At 41.9% G+C, this 22,776-nt stretch overlaps 3 protein-coding genes across 3 annotated transcripts; all 3 read right to left on the bottom strand.

The window, feature by feature from the left end:
* Positions 1–11: 11 nt before the first annotated feature.
* On the bottom strand, positions 12–11,245 carry LOC308385536 (DIS3-like exonuclease 1). The gene is made up of 9 exons (XM_080864516.1): positions 10,980–11,245; positions 8,868–8,960; positions 8,497–8,785; positions 5,829–6,064; positions 4,487–4,641; positions 4,133–4,311; positions 3,897–4,042; positions 3,062–3,233; positions 12–1,481 (listed from the first exon to the last, which is right to left on the bottom strand). The coding sequence occupies exons 1-9, from the start codon at positions 11,216–11,218 to the stop codon at positions 1,164–1,166; spliced, it is 1,827 nt and encodes a 608-aa protein (XP_080720642.1). The 5' UTR covers positions 11,219–11,245; the 3' UTR covers positions 12–1,163.
* A 3,738-nt stretch (positions 11,246–14,983) lies between these two features.
* On the bottom strand, positions 14,984–19,862 carry LOC308385676 (TOG array regulator of axonemal microtubules protein 1-like). The gene is made up of 10 exons (XM_080864776.1): positions 19,717–19,862; positions 19,379–19,617; positions 19,128–19,283; positions 18,803–19,030; positions 18,264–18,594; positions 17,801–18,040; positions 17,301–17,403; positions 16,963–17,201; positions 16,712–16,867; positions 14,984–16,614 (listed from the first exon to the last, which is right to left on the bottom strand). The coding sequence occupies exons 2-4, from the start codon at positions 19,537–19,539 to the stop codon at positions 18,889–18,891; spliced, it is 459 nt and encodes a 152-aa protein (XP_080720902.1). The 5' UTR covers positions 19,540–19,617; positions 19,717–19,862; the 3' UTR covers positions 14,984–16,614; positions 16,712–16,867; positions 16,963–17,201; positions 17,301–17,403; positions 17,801–18,040; positions 18,264–18,594; positions 18,803–18,888.
* Positions 19,863–20,069: 207 nt separating this feature from the next.
* Positions 20,070–22,755, bottom strand: LOC308385672 (uncharacterized protein). The gene is made up of 5 exons (XM_080864770.1): positions 22,661–22,755; positions 22,287–22,439; positions 21,222–21,298; positions 20,683–21,013; positions 20,070–20,459 (listed from the first exon to the last, which is right to left on the bottom strand). The coding sequence occupies exons 1-5, from the start codon at positions 22,725–22,727 to the stop codon at positions 20,179–20,181; spliced, it is 909 nt and encodes a 302-aa protein (XP_080720896.1). The 5' UTR covers positions 22,728–22,755; the 3' UTR covers positions 20,070–20,178.
* Positions 22,756–22,776: the final 21 nt, after the last annotated feature.

The following is a 22,776-nucleotide window of genomic DNA, read 5'->3' as shown; positions in this document are numbered from 1 at the left end:
CTATAAAAGGCCTCTGTGTGTGTGTAGTATGTGAGCTGTCAACTGACCATCACCCTCTTCCAAGCATTAAGTGCTCGTTCAATTATGAACAGTTCTTTCTTAAGCTACTGCAGGGACATGAAACGCAACACGATGAAGTGGCTCCATCTGCGCTAATGAAAACACCATTTTTAATTACAGGCCACTGCACACATATTGAAATAGTTATGTACAGTTCATATTTCTGTTGGTAGTTCTAGAAAACGATCTTAAAATCCACAAACCAAAAAACGCTTCTGATTATTTACCAGTTCAAACAATAAAAATGTCCTTGGTGTTGGTGTCTTCTATACAGGCTCTTGATATACAAACTATAAGATAAATACATCCTAGTTTTATACATCACTTCCAACACAACCAACCTCAGGTGTATTTCATTACTCTACGGGTTTATTTTAAAGTCTGCTAATGAGTGACATGAAGTTTTATCAGTCCGGTGACCTGTCCAGGGCGTATCCTGCCTCTCACCCTATGACAGCTGGGACAGATTCCAGGACGTGCAGAAGAAAATGGACGAGTGGACGTTTTATCATCTCCAGAACAATACTCGTGCTGGGTTTTGTATGAAGTGGTCACAGGTAGTACAATATGTGTGAACTCACCAAAAATGGTTCTATAACACAAGACATTTAATTTACACAAGACATTGATCCCACCAGTGAGATATTGAGATCACTGGTGCTGAGAGAAAAGCCTTTTGTTACCAGACTTCTTTAACCTGCTGCAGTTGACTAGTTTCCTGCAGGATTGAACCACATTTGCAGTGAGTACTAGGTCTTGTCAAAGTAACTGCTGACACTTCACTGGCATTAACACGTTCCCTATCCTCCTTACAACTAAGTTTAACTTGATGTGATTTTAAAAACTAACTTTTACAAAACGTATCCACTGATTCGGTTTGACTCTGGTTTCTAAAAAGATGGCGGGACATGTTTTTACTTAATATTGTGTTTGCTTTCCTGTGACTTCACACACTCGTGTGGTTTGTCCACACACAATCTGGAGCTACAAGAATGACCTGGATGACTCAGCACGAGTGATCTTCAATGATCACCGTTCTGTTAGCGCACAGCGTGCAGTTCTCACAAGTGTCTGCTTGGAGGTAAAGCTGGGCTACAGCGTTTCTATGCTGTTGTTGCCGGGAGGCGTGAAGCCCTTTCCAGATCCATCAGAGCCAACTCTCTGATTTCTTCCAGAATAGAGTACAGACTGGGAGTTTTGCTCTGACGAAACTCTCTTTCCTCTTTGGAGAGTTTGGGGCGCCGGGCTGTCTTCTCCTGAGCCAGCGCCTCTTCATTCTGACGCACCACCTCTTTGACCAGCTGACTGCGGCCCTGAGGGCTGGGCTGCTGGGACTTGGCACTGTGGTGAGGCTTGTTGCTGATGACCTCGAGGTTTAGACGGTCAGCGTGGCAAGTTGAAGAGTGGACAGAAATACGAACCTGAAGAGAGCAGAGAACGTAAGTCACAGTATTCCTCAGTTCGATCACTACACAGTAATGGCACCTACTGAAAATAGTCTAATGGAATGCTATGCAAAGACAGGCCCACTTAAGGTTTGTGACGTAATATATAACAGCAGTCCTCTCAGCACTGTGCGCAGCGTCACAGCTAAGTAGACAGTGGTGTAGAGTGGAGAAGTTTCCGACTGTGCCACAATTTTGTTCATAAATAGGATAAATTGGATACGTATGTTACACACACGTATCCAATGTAACAAACGTTCATCCATCCGTACACGAACTTTCTTTACTGTGCTTTCTAACATTCACACGACGTGGAGACTGGAGCAGAGGGGGAGAAAAACATTCATTAACACTGTGACCTCGGTCAAGTGTCACAGTGAGGTTGTTGTTTTGTTGATTTGTTTGTTGAATATCATCATCATCTCTTTGTTTGATATGATCATAGCTTGACAGCAGTCAATGCTGTGGTGGACAACTTGTGTTTGGGCTAATGTTTCTTTCTATCTTGTTTTGGCCACATGTGTCATCCATCATCATCCATCAGTAAGCTATGTTGTTAGCATTGCCTTTGCCCTTTGACATTTATGACCCCAGGATAAGTCCATGAAAGAAAGAAAAGATGTTGATAACAGTGGAAGCAGCAGTACTCTGTCACTTTTTCATGTCTTAAAGCCAAAGATGTGAGAATAACACACCGTTACTTCAGTTTCTTTTTGTTAGCTAACCTTAGGGTAATGTTTCCTGCTCTTTTTGCTTAAATCACATGCACTTATTCCTCACAATCATCGTGTGTAACATGCCTGAACTTAATATAACTTGACGCCAGTGATGGGCAGCAATGCATAATTAGATTACTTTTTTCAAGTAACGAGTAAAGTAAGGGATTACTGTTGCAAAAAAGGTAATTAGATTACTTTTACTGTCCCGTAAACACGCTGCTCTACTGTGTTACTAAACCGTGAGTTTGTTTGCAAGAGTGTCTCTTATGACAATGACATAAGTGCATGCGACGTTTGTGGTAACAAACGTGTGCAGAGCAACAATGGATCATTTATCGAGTGCGAGAGAGAGAGTGCGACCGTGCAGCGTTTAAAGGCGTTTATGTGAAAACAATTACCGCCCACTGTCATTTTTTATCTCCCTTTACAAAAAGGTTTGTGTAGAAACGCCACAAACTGGAAGCATTGCATTTCTTGTCTTGGAGGAGAGCCTCCCCCCCCCCCCCCCCCCCCCCACTTATGTTTTTGTTTTCATATAATATTTAAAAACAATAAACTGAATAACTTTAAATGATTTATTTTCAGGAATCATTTTCGTCTCATTCATCTTACTGATGTTTTGTTACCTTGAGATTAGCTAACAAAGCAGCAACCACACAACACTTTATCACAACAAGATCATAAAACGTCTCTTAATGTTGGACCACAAAAGATCCAGTAGTCGTATGAACCTGTGATTCATATACACTCATGCATATATATTTGGAATCGTCGCCTTTAGGCGCTGCATTGCTGGAAACCTTCTAAAATGATTGATTAGCGTTTTCTGTGACTTACGGTGATGTGGTCAAACAGTTTGAAGGTGGAGGTGCCACAGCTGGAGGTGGTGGTAATGCGGTCCGGGTATTTTCGCACAGTGCCACCCTGCCAATCACAGCTGCCGTCCTGTCCCGCTACCACCACCAGGCCCTCTTTGTTCTTCAGATACACAGGCCCCCTCACACCATACCTGTGAACAACATGGCTGTGGTCAGAGGCAGCCTTACTTACTCAGTGATATTACTCAACCTGCTTTGCGCCCTGTGATTTTAATCATTACATGGATTCTACAGCCTTCTCAAAATGACCACAGGTTACATTTTAATAAACTGTTAATATTGCATATCCCTGTAACACCACAAGCATGGAGAACACTGATGTTATTAAATTACACTTTCCTTGCAATAAACAAGCAGCAACCTCCAGAGGTTAGCTAAGCTAACGTAGAAGTGCCACAAACACAAGGCTGGCTCCAAAGCACCGTCCCTCCCCACAGACTCAACTTCAGCAATGCAATTAACTTATTTAAAGCCTGGTAGAGAAAAGATTCGGGGTTTTAGCCGATTTTCCCTGCTCACAATAAATGTTTAAGGAATTAGTTTAGTAAATTTATACAATTTAAAACTCATTTTGAGGTTTTTTAAGAGAAAATAAAACTAGCGTGTATACTGTTAAATATACATTGATTAGCGTGCAATTACATCTTCCAACAAATTCATTCATTGTCATAAACTTTGAATTCGTCTATTAAAAATACACGAGTGGTTGGCCGTCTGTGAGCTGCTGTACAGCTCCATTAAACAAAGGAAAAGAAGAAGACTGCAGAACAAAACACAGGACTGAAGGTTCTTACTCTGGGATAAACACCAAGACACCGTTGTCTCGAATGGAGTAGACAACAGCGTCAGCCACACAGCACGGGTCTGTCTGAGGGTCTCGTTCTCTGAAAAACAGACACTGAAACAGTGCTGTGGATCGCATTTGGGCTGCCTGTGCTGCCTGCAAATGAAACACAGACGTCAGCACAGCTTCTGTTAATAGAGTAAGAGGTGAATCATTGAAAAACACAAACAATAAAACACCCCTGACCCTGTTCTTGCTGTTGACATGGTGAGCCATTTCCTCCACTTCTTTGTTACTGGCTGGTGCTTTACCAGATACAACGCCCCTCTGCATGTGCAGGGCTGCGGTAAGAAGGCGGTGCACGACAATGTCTGCGTACCGACGGATGGGTGAGGTAAAGTGTGTGTAGCGATCCAGAGCCAGACCTACGACAACGAAGCAAATATCAGCACGTTAGCCTTCTTTCTAGTTCTCAGTCGAATAATTCTTCACAAACAACAGACGTTGGACAAGTGTGTGCAGACGTGTGATGGATGGACTGACCCACAGTCACACTGAAACTCTAGTGCAGCCAATAAAAGCTGTGCAGCGGTATCGTACCATAATGGTAGTATTGGTCTTGAGGATGAGCACCAGTGGAGAAGTACAGAGCCTGTGACATAGCAGTGGTGGCCATCATTCTGAACAACCTGTTCACCAAGGGGTCCTGTGGGTCCACAGCTCGGTCCAGTGAGGCAGCTAAAGCCTTGTTGGACCTGAAGGAACAGAGCCAGAAACCAGGGATGAGTGAGGCCTCTCATCTCAGCAGTCAGTGACACAAAGCTACTTGCATCACCATGTCTCTTGTCCTGGGACCGGTTCTGCTGTTGGTTTAACCCCCCCCCCCCCACCACAATCCTGCAACCGCACATTCATATTTTGTTTTCAAACTCCATTGCAGTTCATTCCACGCCTCAGATCCTCAGACCTTTTGTAAACAGTTAAACAAATAAAAGTTAACTGTAATAGATTACAGGTTGTAATTAAATAAATCACTGCCTCTTTTAAAAAACAGAAAAACAAACCATCTTTAATTATTTGAGTTGTTTGTTTTGTTCCCGTGTGAGAATATTCAACACTGCTCTCTGTGCAAAACGGGTTTAAAAGCATAAACAGCTGTGGGATCCTGTTTGTCCGGGATTTGAACCGGGGAACAAACTGCGGCAGGATCAGCGTTGTGCCGAGGTCGGCATCGCCGACAGCATGTGTTCCCCCTGCGTGGCGAGCGTTCGCTGGGCACGGAGTGTGGATCCAGGTTACGCCGCCTCCATTACAAACAGTCAGACGTGGAAGTAGTGATGTTTTAGTTTTGTAAAAAAGTGAAACCTGAGTGTCGTTACATTACCATTCAGTTTAAGGGTTACAACAGAAAATGAAATATTTATTGTCCTCTCGTGGTATCAGACGGGATTATTTTAACAAACGAAGGACATTTTGCCTGATAATTATATTTATCCTGTAACTTTACTGTGTAAAGAGCTAAAACCTCCAAAGTTTCAGGAGTAGTTAGTCGTTATAAGAAGTGTTTGTGAACTGAAAATCAAGAATGTGGGATCCTGTTTGTCCGTGATTTGGACAGCCCAGCGTGTGCTCCCGACGCAGGGGAAACTAATTCTGTCGGGGAGACCGACCTTGCCACGACAGCTGTTGTGAAGCTGAAGCCAAAGGCAAGATATGCTTCATCATATGTTCTAGTCTTTGGTTTGGAAGCATATTTGGCTTCAACCTCAACCTGAGCTGAAGGAACATGTCTTCTTCTTGTCTGACTGCTCATGTGACACCTGAGTGTGTCCCCGTGTTATCAAACATTTCAGGTTCACACACTTGTGTGTCTGAACATGATGTGCGTTGGACTACAATATGCATTTCCTCAGTTTCTATACTGAACAGTCAAAAACATTACCTGGTGTCAATGGTGAAACCTTTGGCCTTTGCAGTGTCCACCAGCTGGTTGAATAGCTCCTGTTGTGGTGGTGGGTGACACCTTAGAAGGGCCTGGTTGGGGAAAGCTTCCTGGATCTTGCGGGCCACCCAGTGGTTGGCGTAAATCATGCACTCTGCCACGGTCTCATGGACCTCCAGGGGCTGACGAGGGACCAGGGCCGTAATGTTCCTCTCCTCATCCAGCTGGGCACCCACCTGAAAAGGGAAAATGCTTCTAACGTGACTTCAATGAAAAAGAATATGAAAATGCATCAGTGGGCCACATTTTACTACAGTTTACTTTAACTCAGTTGAACATGCACCATTCCACCGGAACAAATGCTGCACGGAGAACCAAATGTGAATGAATCTCAACCTGAAAACAGTCTACTGTCTTTCCTACGTTCAGCTCTCTATCATACCAGTAAGAACACATATCCCTAACAGGCACACAGCTCTGCTCATGGGCACAGAAACTCCACCGATCTGCTGTTCATGCTTTTTGTTTATAGTGGACAGCCAATCAGAGTTTAAGTTAGCTCAAAGGAAATGTGCCTTAAAGAGAGAACAAAACTTTTCTCAGACTAAGGATGAACTGAGGGGACCCAAAGTACTTCAGCAGGAACCAAAAGAAGCCAGAAAGTTTGGATTTGAACACAGTTTTGGCCGTTTTATATAATAGATCAAGATGAAACATCTGTTGTCCTTATCCTTCAGGACAACAGATGTTTCACCAGCGGTCAATAATCCAGCTTTGTCAAGATAAGAACTTGATTTTTGGGTGGCAGCTCAATCATTAAACACACTTTTAGAAATATATTGGTTTTTCCACTATCCCAGAAGCAACCCGAGAGAATCATTTTTACTTCATATCAATATTCTGTGTGCGTACAGCCATAACAGGAATGCAATAACTGAATAATAAATAAATCCAAGACATCCTATTAGAGAGCATCTTATAGAACAACAGGAATTGTCCATATGAGGTTTTAACAGATGGCCGACCAGCCGCTGTAGATAAATGGCTGTGATCTAATGTGAAAACTGTCAGTGGTTTCACAGTGGAGTGCTTGGTTTCTTTATTCCAATATTCTCACTGAAATGACTTTCTGATAAAATGTTTTCTGCTGAGGAACGTGTTCTGCTTAGACGCCTGATTTTAAAAATAACGTCTCTATTAGACCGTACTATAATTTATTATCGATGAAAAGAAATATATGGTATCCATCTGTAATTCTGTAAATAACACAGCAAAAAACCAAACTAAACATAAAGACCTGGAAGACTCCTGCGTCTAAATTCATTCAGTTATTGTACTGAGTCCTGAACATGTTAGAAATATGGTATCTAAGCAGATTCTTACTCTGGATGGCATTACCTTGGCCTCCAGTAACGCTGTGAGGAACCTTGGAGTCATGTTTGACCAGGACATGTCCTTCAATGCACATATTAAACAAATATGTAAGACTGCGTTCTTCCATTTGTGCAACATCTCTAAAGTTAGAAATATCCTGTCTCAGAGTGACGCTGAAAAACTAGTTCATGCATTTATTACTTCCAGGCTGGACGACTGTAATTCATTATTATCAGGATGTCCAAAAAACTCGCTGAAAAGCCTTCAGCTGATCCAAAATGCTGCAGCAAGAGTCCTGACAGGGACTAGAAAGAGAGAGCAGATTCCCTTCATTGGCTTCCTGTTAAATCCAGAATTCAAAATCCTGCTCCTCACATACAAGGTCTTAAATAATCAGGCCCCATCTTATCTTAATGACCTTGTAGTACCATATCACCCTATTAGAGCACTTCGCTCTCGCTCTGCAGGCCTACTTGTTGTTCCTAGAGTATTTAAAAGTAGAATGGGAGGCAGAGCCTTCAGTTTTCAGGCCCCTCTTCTGTGGAACCAGCTTCCAGTTTGGATTCAGGAGACAGACACTATCTCTACTTTTAAGATTAGGCTTCAAACTTTCCTTTTTGCTAAAGCATATAGTTAGGGCTGGACCAGGTGACCCTGAATCCTCCCTTAGTTATGCTGCAATAGACCGTGGCAGCTGGGGGATTCTCATGATGACGCCGAACATCATCATCACCTCTTTGTCATCATTATCACTGACTACATGTTTATAGACCAATCTCCATTTAATCATTAGTTATCATTAATCCCTGGCCCTTTTCCACAGGTGTCTTTTGACCTGATTTCCTCCCCTCGGCTGTATGAAGTGTTTCGGGGTGACTGATACTGAATTTTCTAACCATGATGTCATCTGACAAAATGACCAAACACAGAGGTTAAGTCAAACTTTCACTTAGACAGAAGCTTAGAAGGGAGAATCTTCTGCAGCTGAAATGTGCGAGAAAGATAGTGGTTCCAGTTTTTAATGTGCAGAATGGATTTCTCTCCACTGAAGCTATGTGCACGGTTTACTTTGTTTGATTCACTTCAGATTCATTGAATCATTTTGTGTCGTATGTTAGACGTCAGTAATGACGATGTGTTAGGGTTAGACACTCAGCTATAACATGCTTACGCTTTCAATTAAGAACATGAACCTTAAATGTTTGCAGTCTTTATTTATATAGTCTTACTGTTAAGTACACACATTACCAAAACACACAAAATACTCTATGAAGATACAAGAAACCAATCATACCTCCACTCCTTCCAGCTCCAGCGCTCCTCCTCTGTCCCTCTTTGCCCGAAGATGTCTGGCTACATGTGTGAGCATCTCAAGTGCCTCAGTGAGTTGAGCTAGCTTAGAACCCTTTTCCTGAGGACCCAGGTTGGCCAGTTCCGCTACCTCAACCTGTTCTCCGTTGAGGAGCGCCTGAGCCAGCTCGTAGTGGAGCTGATAGGAGGAGCGGATGAGTGTACGACCATACCAGACCTCTTGGACTTCAAGGGATTCTGCGTCAAGCTCCCAAAGCACGCTCATTGCATACCTGAATTTGAAAGTGTCAGTTACACAACTAGCATGCATTTTAAGCATATGAAAATGAAACGTGTGATGGGAAGTCTACTAACCTGTCAGCACCTCCCAGCAGTGAGCAAAGGTCTGCGCTGAGAATAGCAGGCAGCATGTCGTACCTGCGGTCTGCCAGGTAGTAGGTTGTAGCCCTTAAGAAGTGACATAATAAATATAAAAAGGCAATGAGATCAAAGCAGCAGCTTTATCATCTTCTTTCTAATCAAAAGTGAGACATAATTTGAAAATAAGTACTAAATATTCAGAGTTTGTTCCACCTTTGTCATTTTCATCCTTCTGTTTATTAATAAGTCAGGAAGGATGAAATAAATAAGCAAAATGTTTTTCTTATGATTTAATAAATATTCCCCATTTTCTGAAATAGAATTTAAGGCTTCAAACCACAATCATGAGATTTTAATTTACTTCTTTAAAGTGTGGAGGCGAGCTGGACAGGTGGGTGATCTGCACGCTGCTTTGTGGACAGCTATGAAATGTAAAATGGAATTTTAGAGTAAGTCAGAGAGAAAGCAGAGGACCAAAACTACATTAAAAATCACAACATAAAAAATATATAGTAAGATTTCAGTATTATTTTATAAGTGCACGTTGTTAACAGTCTACACGGAGTTTCTCTCCTCACTCGGCTCTCAATCATCTTCTGTACATGCTGCTGCTGCTGCTGCTGCTGCCTTTAAAAAACGACATGCACTTCATGGACCTTCTTACTAATTTATCTGCAGACTACACTTTATCAGATACATTTTATTAGCACTGGGTTAGACACTTCTGCCTTCTGAACACTCCTTTCTTCACTTCCAAGACTCAACAAGGTGCTGAAAGAATTCCGTAGAGATTTTGGATTATAGCGAGATTACACCGAGATGACAGCAGAATGCATTTGCTGCAGATTTGTCGGCCGTTCAGCTGTGACACAAATTTTTTTGGGCTGCTTCCCTGTCACATGGTGTCATCGCTGCATGTTCCCAGGAAGGAAAATTTGTGGAGATCAAGTGCAAGCATTACTTTTGCAGCCCCGACCTTCACTTCATTTACTGCAGATATTTTAAACTCAGTTTTATTCATTTGTACAATACAGCACAAAATAAATAAATAAATCAGAACATGTGCATATATCTGGACATAAACACAGATGAATATCTTCTTGTTCTATTACTGTGGTTCAACTGTCTTGTATCATCATCCTCTTTATTAATAAGATGCACTGAAAGCCAATTATAGACAAACCATTAACATCAGGTACTCAAGGTCACATGCCATCATGTGACCTCCGGTGTTTTCCTGACACCCGTAACTGTACAAAGGGGATCTGAAAACAAATGATGTGTGACACACTGTTCTTTACTTCTACCACTCAGTAGAATAAAACTAATTTAGTTGGAAGCGGACTCATTTTTCCTTTTTTTGCTGCATGACCTTCTGGTTGAATGTTGTGTACAAGTATGGCTGCCATGTCCCGTAGTAATATATGTTTATGAAGGCCACAGTGAAAATCACTCAGGCTTTCCCACAGCGGAAACATTCCCCTGTCCTGTTAATGGCATCGTACTCAAAATGAGCACAAGTTCTTCGTAACAACATGGACCACTGTGTTCTGTGTGTAGCAGTTCTCTACTGTGAGAACCCCAACCACCTTTTAGCACGACCAGCATTCGTCCATTCGCACACATATTCATACAGCGCGTTAGTCTATACCTTTAAGCATTTTCTCTCACATGCACACTCACACTAACGGATGCATCCAGGGAAATTTGGGGGTTAAGTATTTTGTGCAAGGTGACTTTAACATGAAGCCCGAAGGCATCAGGGATTGAACCAACAATGTGCTGACCATTGGTTCAATTCCTGGTGCCAGTGATACTTTCAAAGCCATCATGGACCCTGTGAAGTCCTTCTACATGTGATTAAATGATAGACATTTAAGGCTTAATGCTTCACATCAGACACGAGCCTTATTTAAGGTGGCCCTCTGTGTTATTTATAATTGCGCTACAAGGCATGCTGCTGATGCAACATTAATTCAGGCAACAACTTTCTTGCCTCTTTGTACTTCTGAAAGTTCCTCTGAACACTTATGCAAGATGCTGTAATTTTCTTTTATCCTTTTATATCCCACCTACTCTACCCAACCACTCCAACCAGTTCCTCACCTTGAACGTGCCTCCAAGTCTGTGAGCGAACCCTCTTTGACAAAGTGAGTGACATCAGCAATGTGAACTCCCAGCTCCAGCCTTCTGTTGGGGAGCTTGTGTACAGACAGCGTGTCGTCTACATCTTCACAGCCGCGTGGATCGATGCTGAACACCAGGCGACTGTCCCTAAGATCCCGCCGCTCTGCCACCTCAGAGGGGTCTACCGTCCACGGCTTCTCCAGAGAGTTGACCGGCATCTCTCTCAGCTGATGGCAGACGGACAGGCACAGCTAAACAGCCGCATAGTCTTTTGAACTTTTCACATTTTGTTATGATTCTATACAAAACATTAATAATAATAATAATAATAATACATTTTATTAAGCGCCTTTCAAAACACTCAAGGACACTTTACACAAAGACAAAGCAAAACAGTGTTTCACTTTCAGTTGCTCCCTTGTCACAAGGGGTCACCACACCTGATAGCTCAGCATCTTTTGATACGGCAGAGTTTTATACCAGATGCCCTTCCAGGCACAACCCTGATTTGTATCTCCGGTTGCAATCGAACCAGTGACATTTTGCCTGCAAGCCAGTGTGTAAACCACTGATGAAAAAAGGAAAGAATGAACTATTCCACATATTTAATGATTCTTTAATATTTTGTTGATTTGATAATAATAATAATAATAATAATGGATTGGATTTATATAGCGCTTTCCAAGGCACCCAAAGCGCTTTACAATGCCACTATTCATTCACTCTCACATTCACACACTGGTGGAGGCAGCTACAGTTGTAGCCACAGCTGCCCTGGGGCAGACTGACAGAAGCGAGGCTGCCATATCGCACCATCGGCCCCTCTGGACAACAATAGCTATATTGCAATCTTTAAAACCTTTGGTTACTATGGTAACTCTCTGATAACCAAGCACTCTCTGATGTGACCAATCACAGAAGCTCTACTGCCACCCCCTTTATAACATAAAAAGTTATGAATGATGTTCCAGTCTATGATAGTGGACTCATCTGTGCTTGTCCTTTGTTACAGCCCATTGCAACCCTTACACTCCTTACAGTGGAAATGCAGTTGTCTTCAGGTGTTGCCTAGGTTTAACTGCCGATTGTCTACACCTGGTGAGGTGTGGCTAAAGGCGTTCCTGAAGTGGTCTAGTCCAATCACCTTCTCCAGGCCAATCAGCATTCATGCTGTGTCCTCGGTTATTCTTCCTTGTACACGCCTCATCTCATCACTCATGCTCCATTCAACCATTCCACCACCAGCTTCCAGGCTCTCGGGGCTCCTGCTCTAATCCTTTTCACAGACGGGGTTCTGTTCCGCTGAGATAGGCCATCTGAGTCTAACGGCAAATCACCTGTTTAAATTCTGTTCATCAGTAAATCAATTTCATTCTTTCAAATAACCTCTCCTTATTAAAATATCTGTACTGTATTTAGTGATGAACAATTGTTAAACTCTGGTGTTTGCTCCCATAATTTCCCTTTTATTTTGACGCTCTCTGCTCTTTCCTCTTTCACCTGATCTCTGACTGCGATTGTTTGGAGGTGAAAACCAAACATCACCTGGGTTTCAGAAAACCAGAGTTACCCTGGTAAGCAACCATTCTCTGTATCTCACTATGGGAGATATAATCTACCAGGTTGTAAGTTCTTTATCCTTAACAAGGTATGGAGCAGGGTAAGCCCACACTAAGGACTGAGTGTGCCAGTGAGGATGAGGATGCCAGTGAGGATGCAATAATATCAAAAACGCATAACCTAACAAATGTAATAGATGGTCCTCTGGTGAACTGTGAAGGTCACACTCTCAGTAGCCTTCAACAGCCACACAGACAGATACACTCAACAAAACAGGAACACACAGATGCTTCAATCTATGCAAAGGAGTGCAAGACACAGAAAAGCGCTATATATGGCTACATTTTCAGCAATTTACCGTTTAAAAGTGGGCCCTGCATAAACAGGATGTGGACCAATTGGTGCATTCCCAAAGTAAATGTGATACGAAAGAGTAGCTAAATGCAGTTTAATAAATGGAAAATAATCCTCTCTTATTTAGCTAATCCTGAAGGAAACATAACACATGTGGAACAGAGTTAGGAATGGGTACCGGCAATGTTCCCTCGAAGCTGTGTGTGTGCACAATTGCGCACTGCTGGCACGGTCTCTGCGCACAGAAAATCTGCGTTGCGCACAAAAAAAAAAATCTAACCTGAATTGAAATTAAAATCAATACTTTAACAAGTCTGTTTTGCAGTGTTAGTCAGTGACTGGCTGCTCCCGTATGGGATCCAGCCAGTAATGCGATTCACATTCGTATATACGCAGCTAATCAATGTCGTTGACAGGCTCTGACAGCGTCCTTATGTGCCGACACCGGTGTTTTAGCGAGCAAAGCGGCGTGGCGACGTTTAGTGTGTGTCAGAACAATGAGGCGACTGCTGAGGTGTTACAGCAGTGACACATCTGCTGCTGTCAGGCCTGCAGGTATCAGGCTGTTGTTCTCCTTCATCTCATAGTTGACAGAAATTATTTTTGGAGTGGCACAAATAATTTGTGTGGCATCAGATTTGATGCAATTTGATGATTGTTCTCTAAATAATTTAAAATGTTTATTTAAAAAAACGCCTTGGCTGCATTTTTAGGTAAACAGCTGCAAAAAACTTTGTTGTTTGCATAACTCAGTTACTTTTTTGAAGAAGTAACTATATAATTAATTACCCAACATTGGTCATTATTTACTGTATTTTGCAGACAGAGTTACAGACTCTCTCCCAGACCACAGACTCATAATACAAGTCAGAGCTTTATGAAAAAAAAACAAAAGAAACTTGTGTTTTCAAAATTGGAGTTCAAGTTATTTTTACTTCCAATAGTGTTAACATGCTACACAGGTCATGAACAAGATTTTTTTGTTTTGTTTTTTTAAATTTTCATTGTAAGTGGGCTAAAATAGTTAATTAAAAGTAGTCTAACATAAATGTAAATGCTGTAATTTTATTATTTTAATAAACCATGTAACTTGCATGGATTCAATGCTGGCGTCACCACAGTGCACACGTCTGCTGTTGCTCACAGTGGTCCAAGGGATCGCTCAGGGAGTTTCTGTGTTCGCTCAGACACATGAAAAATTAGAGGGAACATTGGGTGCGGGTATACCGGATACGGGTGGCTTTTTTTTTTCTTGAGATGTCATACACTTTGGATTCTAGCCAATCATTTTACGTTTCCGAGGATAGTAGGCGGGTCCAGGTACGTATGTTCTTTGAGAGCAGAGCTACAGATTAAATGTCCAAGGCAAAGCGGTCAAAAGTCTGGCTGTACTTCACAGCAAAATATGCAAACTCAGCAGCAACAAGTGCTTTAAGGTGATACTGTGATACTGTGCAAAGGAAGTAACACCTCGAATCCAATGAAAGACCTGGCAACGCAATAGCGTTTTTTTAAAAGCAGAGAAATGCATCGTATTTGATAGCTTGCTGCGAGACTTCACACCGAGCACATCTGCTGCGGGTGGGTTGCCTGTTATTGGACCTGGAGTTAGCAACATCCCCCAAAAACCCGAAGAGGAGAGTCCTGGCCCCTAGCCCTGCCAGTGTAGCAGACGGATGATGATGCAGCAGCAACCGTTCTTCTCTGCGTGAGGAGCTTAATGTTGTTCGTGTGTAATTTACGTTGAGTAGGCTAACCACGTTATTACATTAATGCATGTAAGGTGAACTAGCAAACACCGTCGTAGTTACATGCGACTGTCTTCTTGTTTGATAGAGTGATACCATACATGCCCTGTAGCTGCAGAAAAAGCTAACACCGTTATCTTTTTACAAAAAAAACAAACAGCTAAACATGTTTTCCATTATTCACCGGTTCCAAACAAAGTAGGTATGTTGTATCAAAAGAAAAGGCTAACTTGGTTATCATTTTGCAGAAAAAAGAGACTGCTAAAAATAAAAACATAAGAGGTTTTTGGACAAAGTTTGTGTTCTCCATTCTTTAAGCAATTCAATTCAATTCAATTTTATTTATATAGCACCAAATCACAACAAAAGTCGCCTCAAGGCGCTTCATAGATACAGAGAAAAACCCAACAATCATATGACCCCCTATGAGCAGCACTTTGGCAACAGTGGGAAGGAAAAACTCCTGTTTAACAGGAAGAAACCTCCAGCAGAACCAGGCTCAGGGAGGGGCGGGGCCATCTGCTGTGACCGGTTGGGGTGAGAGAAGGAAGCAACGGTTAGAGCACCATTTAAGCACCCGCACAGTTTCAAAAGTACCGGTATCGGATAAAACCTAAACGATACCCATCCCTAAACAGAGTATAGATAAGGAATCTCTCAAATACTTCATAAAATGAGCATGTAGAAAGTGATCTAGCATTCTGAATGTTCACAATGACTCTCAGAGAGAGACCTGCTTCATTTTAAATCAGCCACTCGTGTGCCACGCCCAGAGTGCTGACCATTTGGGATGTGGAAGAAAAAAATCACGCCAAGTCAATGTTCAAAGGCAATGGTCATGGCCAGTAGTGGAACAGAAAAGCTAGTTCTGCCATCAATGGCCTGATGGGCCAGTATGGGATCTATAAAAATGAGAGACAGCTACTCCTCCCTCACCCCACTCAGTATCACTGGTATGAGGTTGAGAAGGGGAAAATGCATACAGGTCAATGCTGAACACATGAGAAGCTACTTTAAGGCATATCACCCAATTTGTAATATTGCTAAACATTTCTTAAGGCAGACGAGTCATGCTGGCTGGGTCAGTGTCATTTTTGTTGTAATTGATGTCTGGTTTGTTCTGTTCCCTAGTGATGGGTAGGGATGGGTACCAGTATCCGGTGTTCTGACATAATCCTTGAAATAGTAATAACACAGTATCCTCAGCAAAGATGAATTAAACAAGTTTTATTTTAATGGAAGTTTACTTCAAGTCTTCAGATTTTTACTGTCTTTTATTTGATTACTTTAAAGTATATGATTACATTAGAGTAATTAAATAAAGACAGTTTTGATGGAGCTCCTGAGCCAGCCCAAGCTCTCTATGAAGACGAGGAAAAACTCCCCTGGGGGGGCCAGACTGACGGGAAGAAACCTCGGGAAAGCCCATTCAAAGAGAGATCCCCTTTCCTGGGATGGCTGGGGGGGGTTACAGGAATTCCAAAACACTGAAATTTAAAGTGGGCCAATTAAAAAAAATTATTTCCTGAAAAAAAGAAAGGTAATTCATACATCACACATAAATGATAACGTCTGAATTGTGTGTGTTTGTGTGTGTGTGTGATAGGCTTATCTCAGCCAAGTGTGATGCTGTAGCTCCTCCAGCGTCGGCCGCGTCTCCGGGACTTTGGTTAAACACGCGTCCAAGAAATCCCGGCAGTCTGGAAAGAAAGGAAAGAGAAAAAACATGAAGATGATAGTTCCAGTGGTCCAAGCCATCAGTCAGTCTTGAAGTGTGACGTTTTCTTACTTTTGGACAGATGTCTTTTGAATTTCAGGCGCTCCACAGGACGCCTGTCTTTTTCAGGCTCTTCTCCACAGGACGCCTGTCTTTTTCAGGGACAATCTTCACCCACAAATTCATAAAGTCCTTGTGAAGGGTCAGTTTCTCAATGATTGTTCGCCCATGGTACCTGTGGAAGATTACAGTTGTCATTAATTTTCATTAATTGTGTAAACTCACAGAAAATAAAACATTGATGCACTTCAAACCCATTTAAAAGTACCCACCTGGCTTCAGGTGCAGCATCCCCTGCCATTCTAGAGGCAGCAATTAGAAATCTTTCAGTGAAGGTTCCTGTTTTCAGGGTGACGGCTGCTCCAAGTTTGTCAGCCAGCTGGTGCAGGTGTTGAGCCGTGCTATTCCTCACTGCAACACAGCGATGGCTGAGCAAGGACAATATTAGACACACAACTCAGTGAACATGATCTCTCTTTCATGTCTTCTAATAAAATCACTACAGCTTCTTCTCTCCTCTTACGTCAGTCCTGTGTTAAACAGAGCGCTCAGAATCCGTCCATGGCTGCAATTTTCCACCATGGCATCAAGCGCCAGATTGACCTCCTGATGTAGAAAGTTGTTGTTGGTCATTGCAAGCTTCAGCAATAGAGCTCGGCCTGTTGTTTCAACTTCTGGGTCCATTGTTCTCTGGAGCTGAATGTAGAGCTCATTGATGGCATGTATGGCCTCAAAGGCTATTGCTGAGCGTTGGTTTTTCACCTAAAATGTGAGTGAAAATCATCAGTTGAGGCTGTAGTATGCACTTGAAGGGAAACTAGCTGCATGAAACGCATATAAGAAACATAAAGTGTGCAATACCTCCTCAATGAGGACCAGACACACTTCATGTAGTTTAGTCTTCAGGATGTCCGAGTGGTGCTTTGCCAGAGACTGAATAGTTTTCTACTGTCTTTTCTTAATCCTGTATTTACACAACACAACATTGAACACGACTTCAGGAACACCACAAATAACACAGCCACATTATGCAGCACTGTTTCTGTGCAGTATTTAATGTCTCCTTACTACGTTTCTTACCAGTCGTCTGAAGACAGCAGACTAAAGCTGTGGGACAGGCTCTCTACAGGTGTAGCTACAGGCGGGAGTTTGACCCTGCTCTCTCTTGGATTATTCTGACTGCACTGACTGTCTGCTTTCTTGTCTGATAATCAACGAGGTTAGTAAAAAGAAACTGTCATTTCTTCTAATTCGAAGCATGATGCAGTGATTAATTGTTCATTAAAATCTTTTTAAAAAATCTCTTAATTTAAAGTTTGATTATTCAGCATCTTCTACAGTTACTGAGGAAAACCACTTACCGTCTATAGGGACGACTTTTGCACGGCGCAGCAGCGTCCCAGGCCGAGGTCCTCGTTTTTGCGGTATGGGAACTGTTGGAGGTTTTGGAGTCAAAGGCTTTACTGCAGTAAATGTTTTGGTTGGTACTGTGTGTCCAGGTGAGGTTACAATCCCATCCTGGAAATGCTGCAGTTTTTCCAAAATAGGCCCAAATTTGTCTTTTGCTGTCAAGACTCTTATTCCACGAATGACCTTCGTGTCTGTTTAGACAAAAAAATAACTAAATAACTACAAATTGACATCTTACAAAAACAACAATAAACATTTTTCTTCCTGATTTTTTTTTTCTTCAAAAAAGCATATAAAATGAATGGACAGCAAGAATGTGTAATTTAGCATTAAAATAGATAATCTACAGTGTCAAATTTTAAAATCTAAACTAACTGATTAACAGCAGGTGTAACCACTAAAGAAAAGCATCACCTTTGAACCGACCTGCTCCTGAATGTTTAGCAGAGAAAACAGGCAATTGCGATGGACAAGCTGCTCGAGGAGGTGGAGGAACTGGAGTGAGCGGTGTCATCTCAACAGGACTAACAATGAAAGGAATGGCCCTCAGATCACTTGGTGTGTGTGTGTCTGCAGAGCTGAGGCTACTCAGACTTCTTTCAGGGTCCTCCTGATTCCAAAAGGGGTCATCCAAACAGTTCCAGCTTCCCTGGACTATCTCTGGAGAGCCTGCGCATTGCTCAGGTAAAGGTGGGAGTTGCACAGCATAATCTCTGGGTCTCTGTGCGATATGCAATGTGTCTGCCTGTTGAAAGAACACATTTGTCTTACTGCTCTGAGCTTTGTGAAAGTCCAGGATCCTGGACTCTGTGGTGAAGCGCTGACAGTTGCTCTGTCTACAGTGACTTACACAAAAATTACACTGTGCAAAGCAGCAAAATATAACACATCTCTCAGAAACATTTACATTTGATCAGCAGAGAAGTCAAGAATGAGTATGTTTAGTTACTTACATCTCCACCTGTGCGTCCCCTTGTCCGTCAACTGGACACACAGGAACTCCCTAAGCTCTTTCTTCTTCGCAGGACGCCTGTCTTTTTCAGGCTCTTCTCCACAGGACGCCTGTCTTTTTCAGGCTCTTCTCCACAGGACGCCTGTCTTTTTCAGGGACAATCTTCACCCACAAATTCATAAAGTCCTTGTGAAGGGTCAGTTTCTCAATGATTGTTCGCCCATGGTACCTGTGGAAGATTACAGTTGTCATTAATTTTCATTAATTGTGTAAACTCACAGAAAATAAAACATTGATGCACTTCAAACCCATTTAAAAGTACCCACCTGGCTTCAGGTGCAGCATCCCCTGCCATTCTAGAGGCAGCAATTAGAAATCTTTCAGTGAAGGTTCCTGTTTTCAGGGTGACGGCTGCTCCAAGTTTGTCAGCCAGCTGGTGCAGGTGTTGAGCCGTGCTATTCCTCACTGCAACACAGCGATGGCTGAGCAAGGACAATATTAGACACACAACTCAGTGAACATGATCTCTCTTTCATGTCTTCTAATAAAATCACTACAGCTTCTTCTCTCCTCTTACGTCAGTCCTGTGTTAAACAGAGCGCTCAGAATCCGTCCATGGCTGCAATTTTCCACCATGGCATCAAGCGCCAGATTGACCTCCTGATGTAGAAAGTTGTTGTTGGTCATTGCAAGCTTCAGCAATAGAGCTCGGCCTGTTGTTTCAACTTCTGGGTCCATTGTTCTCTGGAGCTGAATGTAGAGCTCATTGATGGCATGTATGGCCTCAAAGGCTATTGCTGAGCGTTGGTTTTTCACCTAAAATGTGAGTGAAAATCATCAGTTGAGGCTGTAGTATGCACTTGAAGGGAAACTAGCTGCATGAAACGCATATAAGAAACATAAAGTGTGCAATACCTCCTCAATGAGGACCAGACACACTTCATGTAGTTTAGTCTTCAGGATGTCCGAGTGGTGCTTTGCCAGAGACTGAATAGTTTGCAAGCCGTGTCTTTTCTTAATCCTGTATTTACACAACACAACATTGAACACGACTTCAGGAACACCACAAATAACACAGCCACATTATGCAGCACTGTTTCTGTGCAGTATTTAATGTCTCCTTACTACGTTTCTTACCAGTCGTCTGAAGACAGCAGACTAAAGCTGTGGGACAGGCTCTCTACAGGTGTAGCTACAGGCGGGAGTTTGACCCTGCTCTCTCTTGGATTATTCTGACTGCACTGACTGTCTGCTTTCTTGTCTGATAATCAACGAGGTTAGTAAAAAGAAACTTTCATTTCTTCTAATTCGAAGCATGATGCAGTGATTAATTGTTCATTAAAATCTTTTTAAAAAATCTCTTAATTTAAAGTTTGATTATTCAGCATCTTCTACAGTTACTGAGGAAAACCACTTACCGTCTATAGGGACGACTTTTGCACGGCGCAGCAGCGTCCCAGGCCGAGGTCCTCGTTTTTGCGGTATGGGAACTGTTGGAGGTTTTGGAGTCAAAGGCTTTACTGCAGTAAATGTTTTGGTTGGTACTGTGTGTCCAGGTGAGGTTACAATCCCATCCTGGAAATGCTGCAGTTTTTCCAAAATAGGCCCAAATTTGTCTTTTGCTGTCAAGACTCTTATTCCACGAATGACCTTCGTGTCTGTTTAGACAAAAAAATAACTAAATAACTACAAATTGACATCTTACAAAAACAACAATAAACATTTTTCTTCCTGATTTTTTTTTTCTTCAAAAAAGCATATAAAATGAATGGACAGCAAGAATGTGTAATTTAGCATTAAAATAGATAATCTACAGTGTCAAATTTTAAAATCTAAACTAACTGATTAACAGCAGGTGTAACCACTAAAGAAAAGCATCACCTTTGAACCGACCTGCTCCTGAATGTTTAGCAGAGAAAACAGGCAATTGCGATGGACAAGCTGCTCGAGGAGGTGGAGGAACTGGAGTGAGCGGTGTCATCGCAACAGGACTAACAATGAAAGGAATGGCCCTCAGATCACTTGGTGTGTGTGTGTCTGCAGAGCTGAGGCTACTCAGACTTCTTTCAGGGTCCTCCTGATTCCAAAAGGGGTCATCCAAACAGTTCCAGCTTCCCTGGACTATCTCTGGAGAGCCTGCGCATTGCTCAGGTAAAGGTGGGAGTTGCACAGCATAATCTCTGGGTCTCTGTGCGATATGCAATGTGTCTGCCTGTTGAAAGAACACATTTGTCTTACTGCTCTGAGCTTTGTGAAAGTCCAGGATCCTGGACTCTGTGGTGAAGCGCTGACAGTTGCTCTGTCTACAGTGACTTACACAAAAATTACACTGTGCAAAGCAGCAAAATATAACACATCTCTCAGAAACATTTACATTTGATCAGCAGAGAAGTCAAGAATGAGTATGTTTAGTTACTTACATCTCCACCTGTGCGCTTTCTCTGAATCAAATCTTCAAAGCGATGGAAAAAGTTATCTGATGTCTTTTCAGACATGCCTGAGATAAAAAGTGAACAAATTGTTTAGAAATAGAAAGTTAGTGAGTGCTGCTCAGTGTGTGAGTGGCAAGTTCTAACTGAGCTGCTCAGTAAATAACTGTTATGATGTGGAACTCACAGAGCATTTTTTGAAAATATTCATATATATACACTATTTTGTGTTTACAAAAATATCAGACATGTCTAAATCAAAGGCAGGTTATGATCTCTAATTATGATCTTTAATCAACAAATTTAAATAGACGTCCTAATCACAGCTTCTAAAACTAGACAACACTATACTGATAAATTCATATAAAACAGCAAAAAGGAGATAAAAGCACTGTCATAAATAGAGAAATAAGTACAGTAAATAAATAAATACAGTTTTTAAAAAATATAGAAAAAAAACATGTGTCATTTGTTACAACGACAACAAAATAGCAGCTTGGACAAAGCTGTTTCTTCAAGCTTCGCCTGCATTTAGGGTCTGCAAACCTCTGTCCCACAGGAAGAAGCTGAAATCCTCCAATAAGGGGTGGGAGTCATTTAAAGTAGAGTAACTCATCCTCTACAACTGCCTAGTATTCAAGGACTCTATGTTAAGATGCTCTAACATGGTACAGTACCTTCAGAAACGCCTCAAATTTCTTAGATAATGAAAATTAAATCTCTTCTCAGGAACCTTTTCTCCATTCAGTAGAAGTAGATCTAGTATTCATTTTAAAGTTCTAATGAAGACAGCAGACTAAAGCTGTGGGACAGGCTCTCTACAGGTGTAGCTACAGGCGGGAGTTTGACCCTGCTCTCTCTTGGATTATTCTGACTGCACTGACTGTCTGCTTTCTTGTCTGATAATCAACGAGGTTAGTAAAAAGAAACTGTCATTTCTTCTAATTCGAAGCATGATGCAGTGATTAATTGTTCATTAAAATCTTTTTAAAAAATCTCTTAATTTAAAGTTTGATTATTCAGCATCTTCTACAGTTACTGAGGAAAACCACTTACTGTCTATAGGGACGACTTTTGCACGGGGCAGCAGCGTCCCAGGCCGAGGTCCTCGTTTTTGCGGTATGGGAACTGTTGGAGGTTTTGGAGTCAAAATAGGCCCAAATTTGTCTTTTGCTGTCAAGACTCTTATTCCACGAATGAACTTCGTGTCTGTTTAGACAAAAAATAACTAAATAACTACAAATTGACATCTTACAAAAACAACAATAAACATTTTTCTTCCTGATTTTTTTTTCTTCAAAAAAGCATATAAAATGAATGGACAGCAAGAATGTGTAATTTAGCATTAAAATAGATAATCTACAGTGTCAAATTTTAAAATCTAAACTAACTGATTAACAGCAGGTGTAACCACTAAAGAAAAGCATCACCTTTGAACCGCAATTGCGATGGACAAGCTGCTCGAGGAGGTGGAGGAACTGGAGTGAGCGGTGTCATCTCAACAGGACTAACAATGAAAGGAATGGCCCTCAGATCACTTGGTGTG

This window comes from Rhamphochromis sp. 'chilingali' (genome assembly GCF_963969265.1).
Source record: "Rhamphochromis sp. 'chilingali' genome assembly, chromosome: 18".
Taxonomy (NCBI): Eukaryota; Metazoa; Chordata; class Actinopteri; order Cichliformes; family Cichlidae; genus Rhamphochromis; species Rhamphochromis sp. 'chilingali'.
The sequence above is the reverse complement of the archived record's forward strand: the minus strand, read 5'-3'. Positions and strand labels throughout refer to the sequence as shown.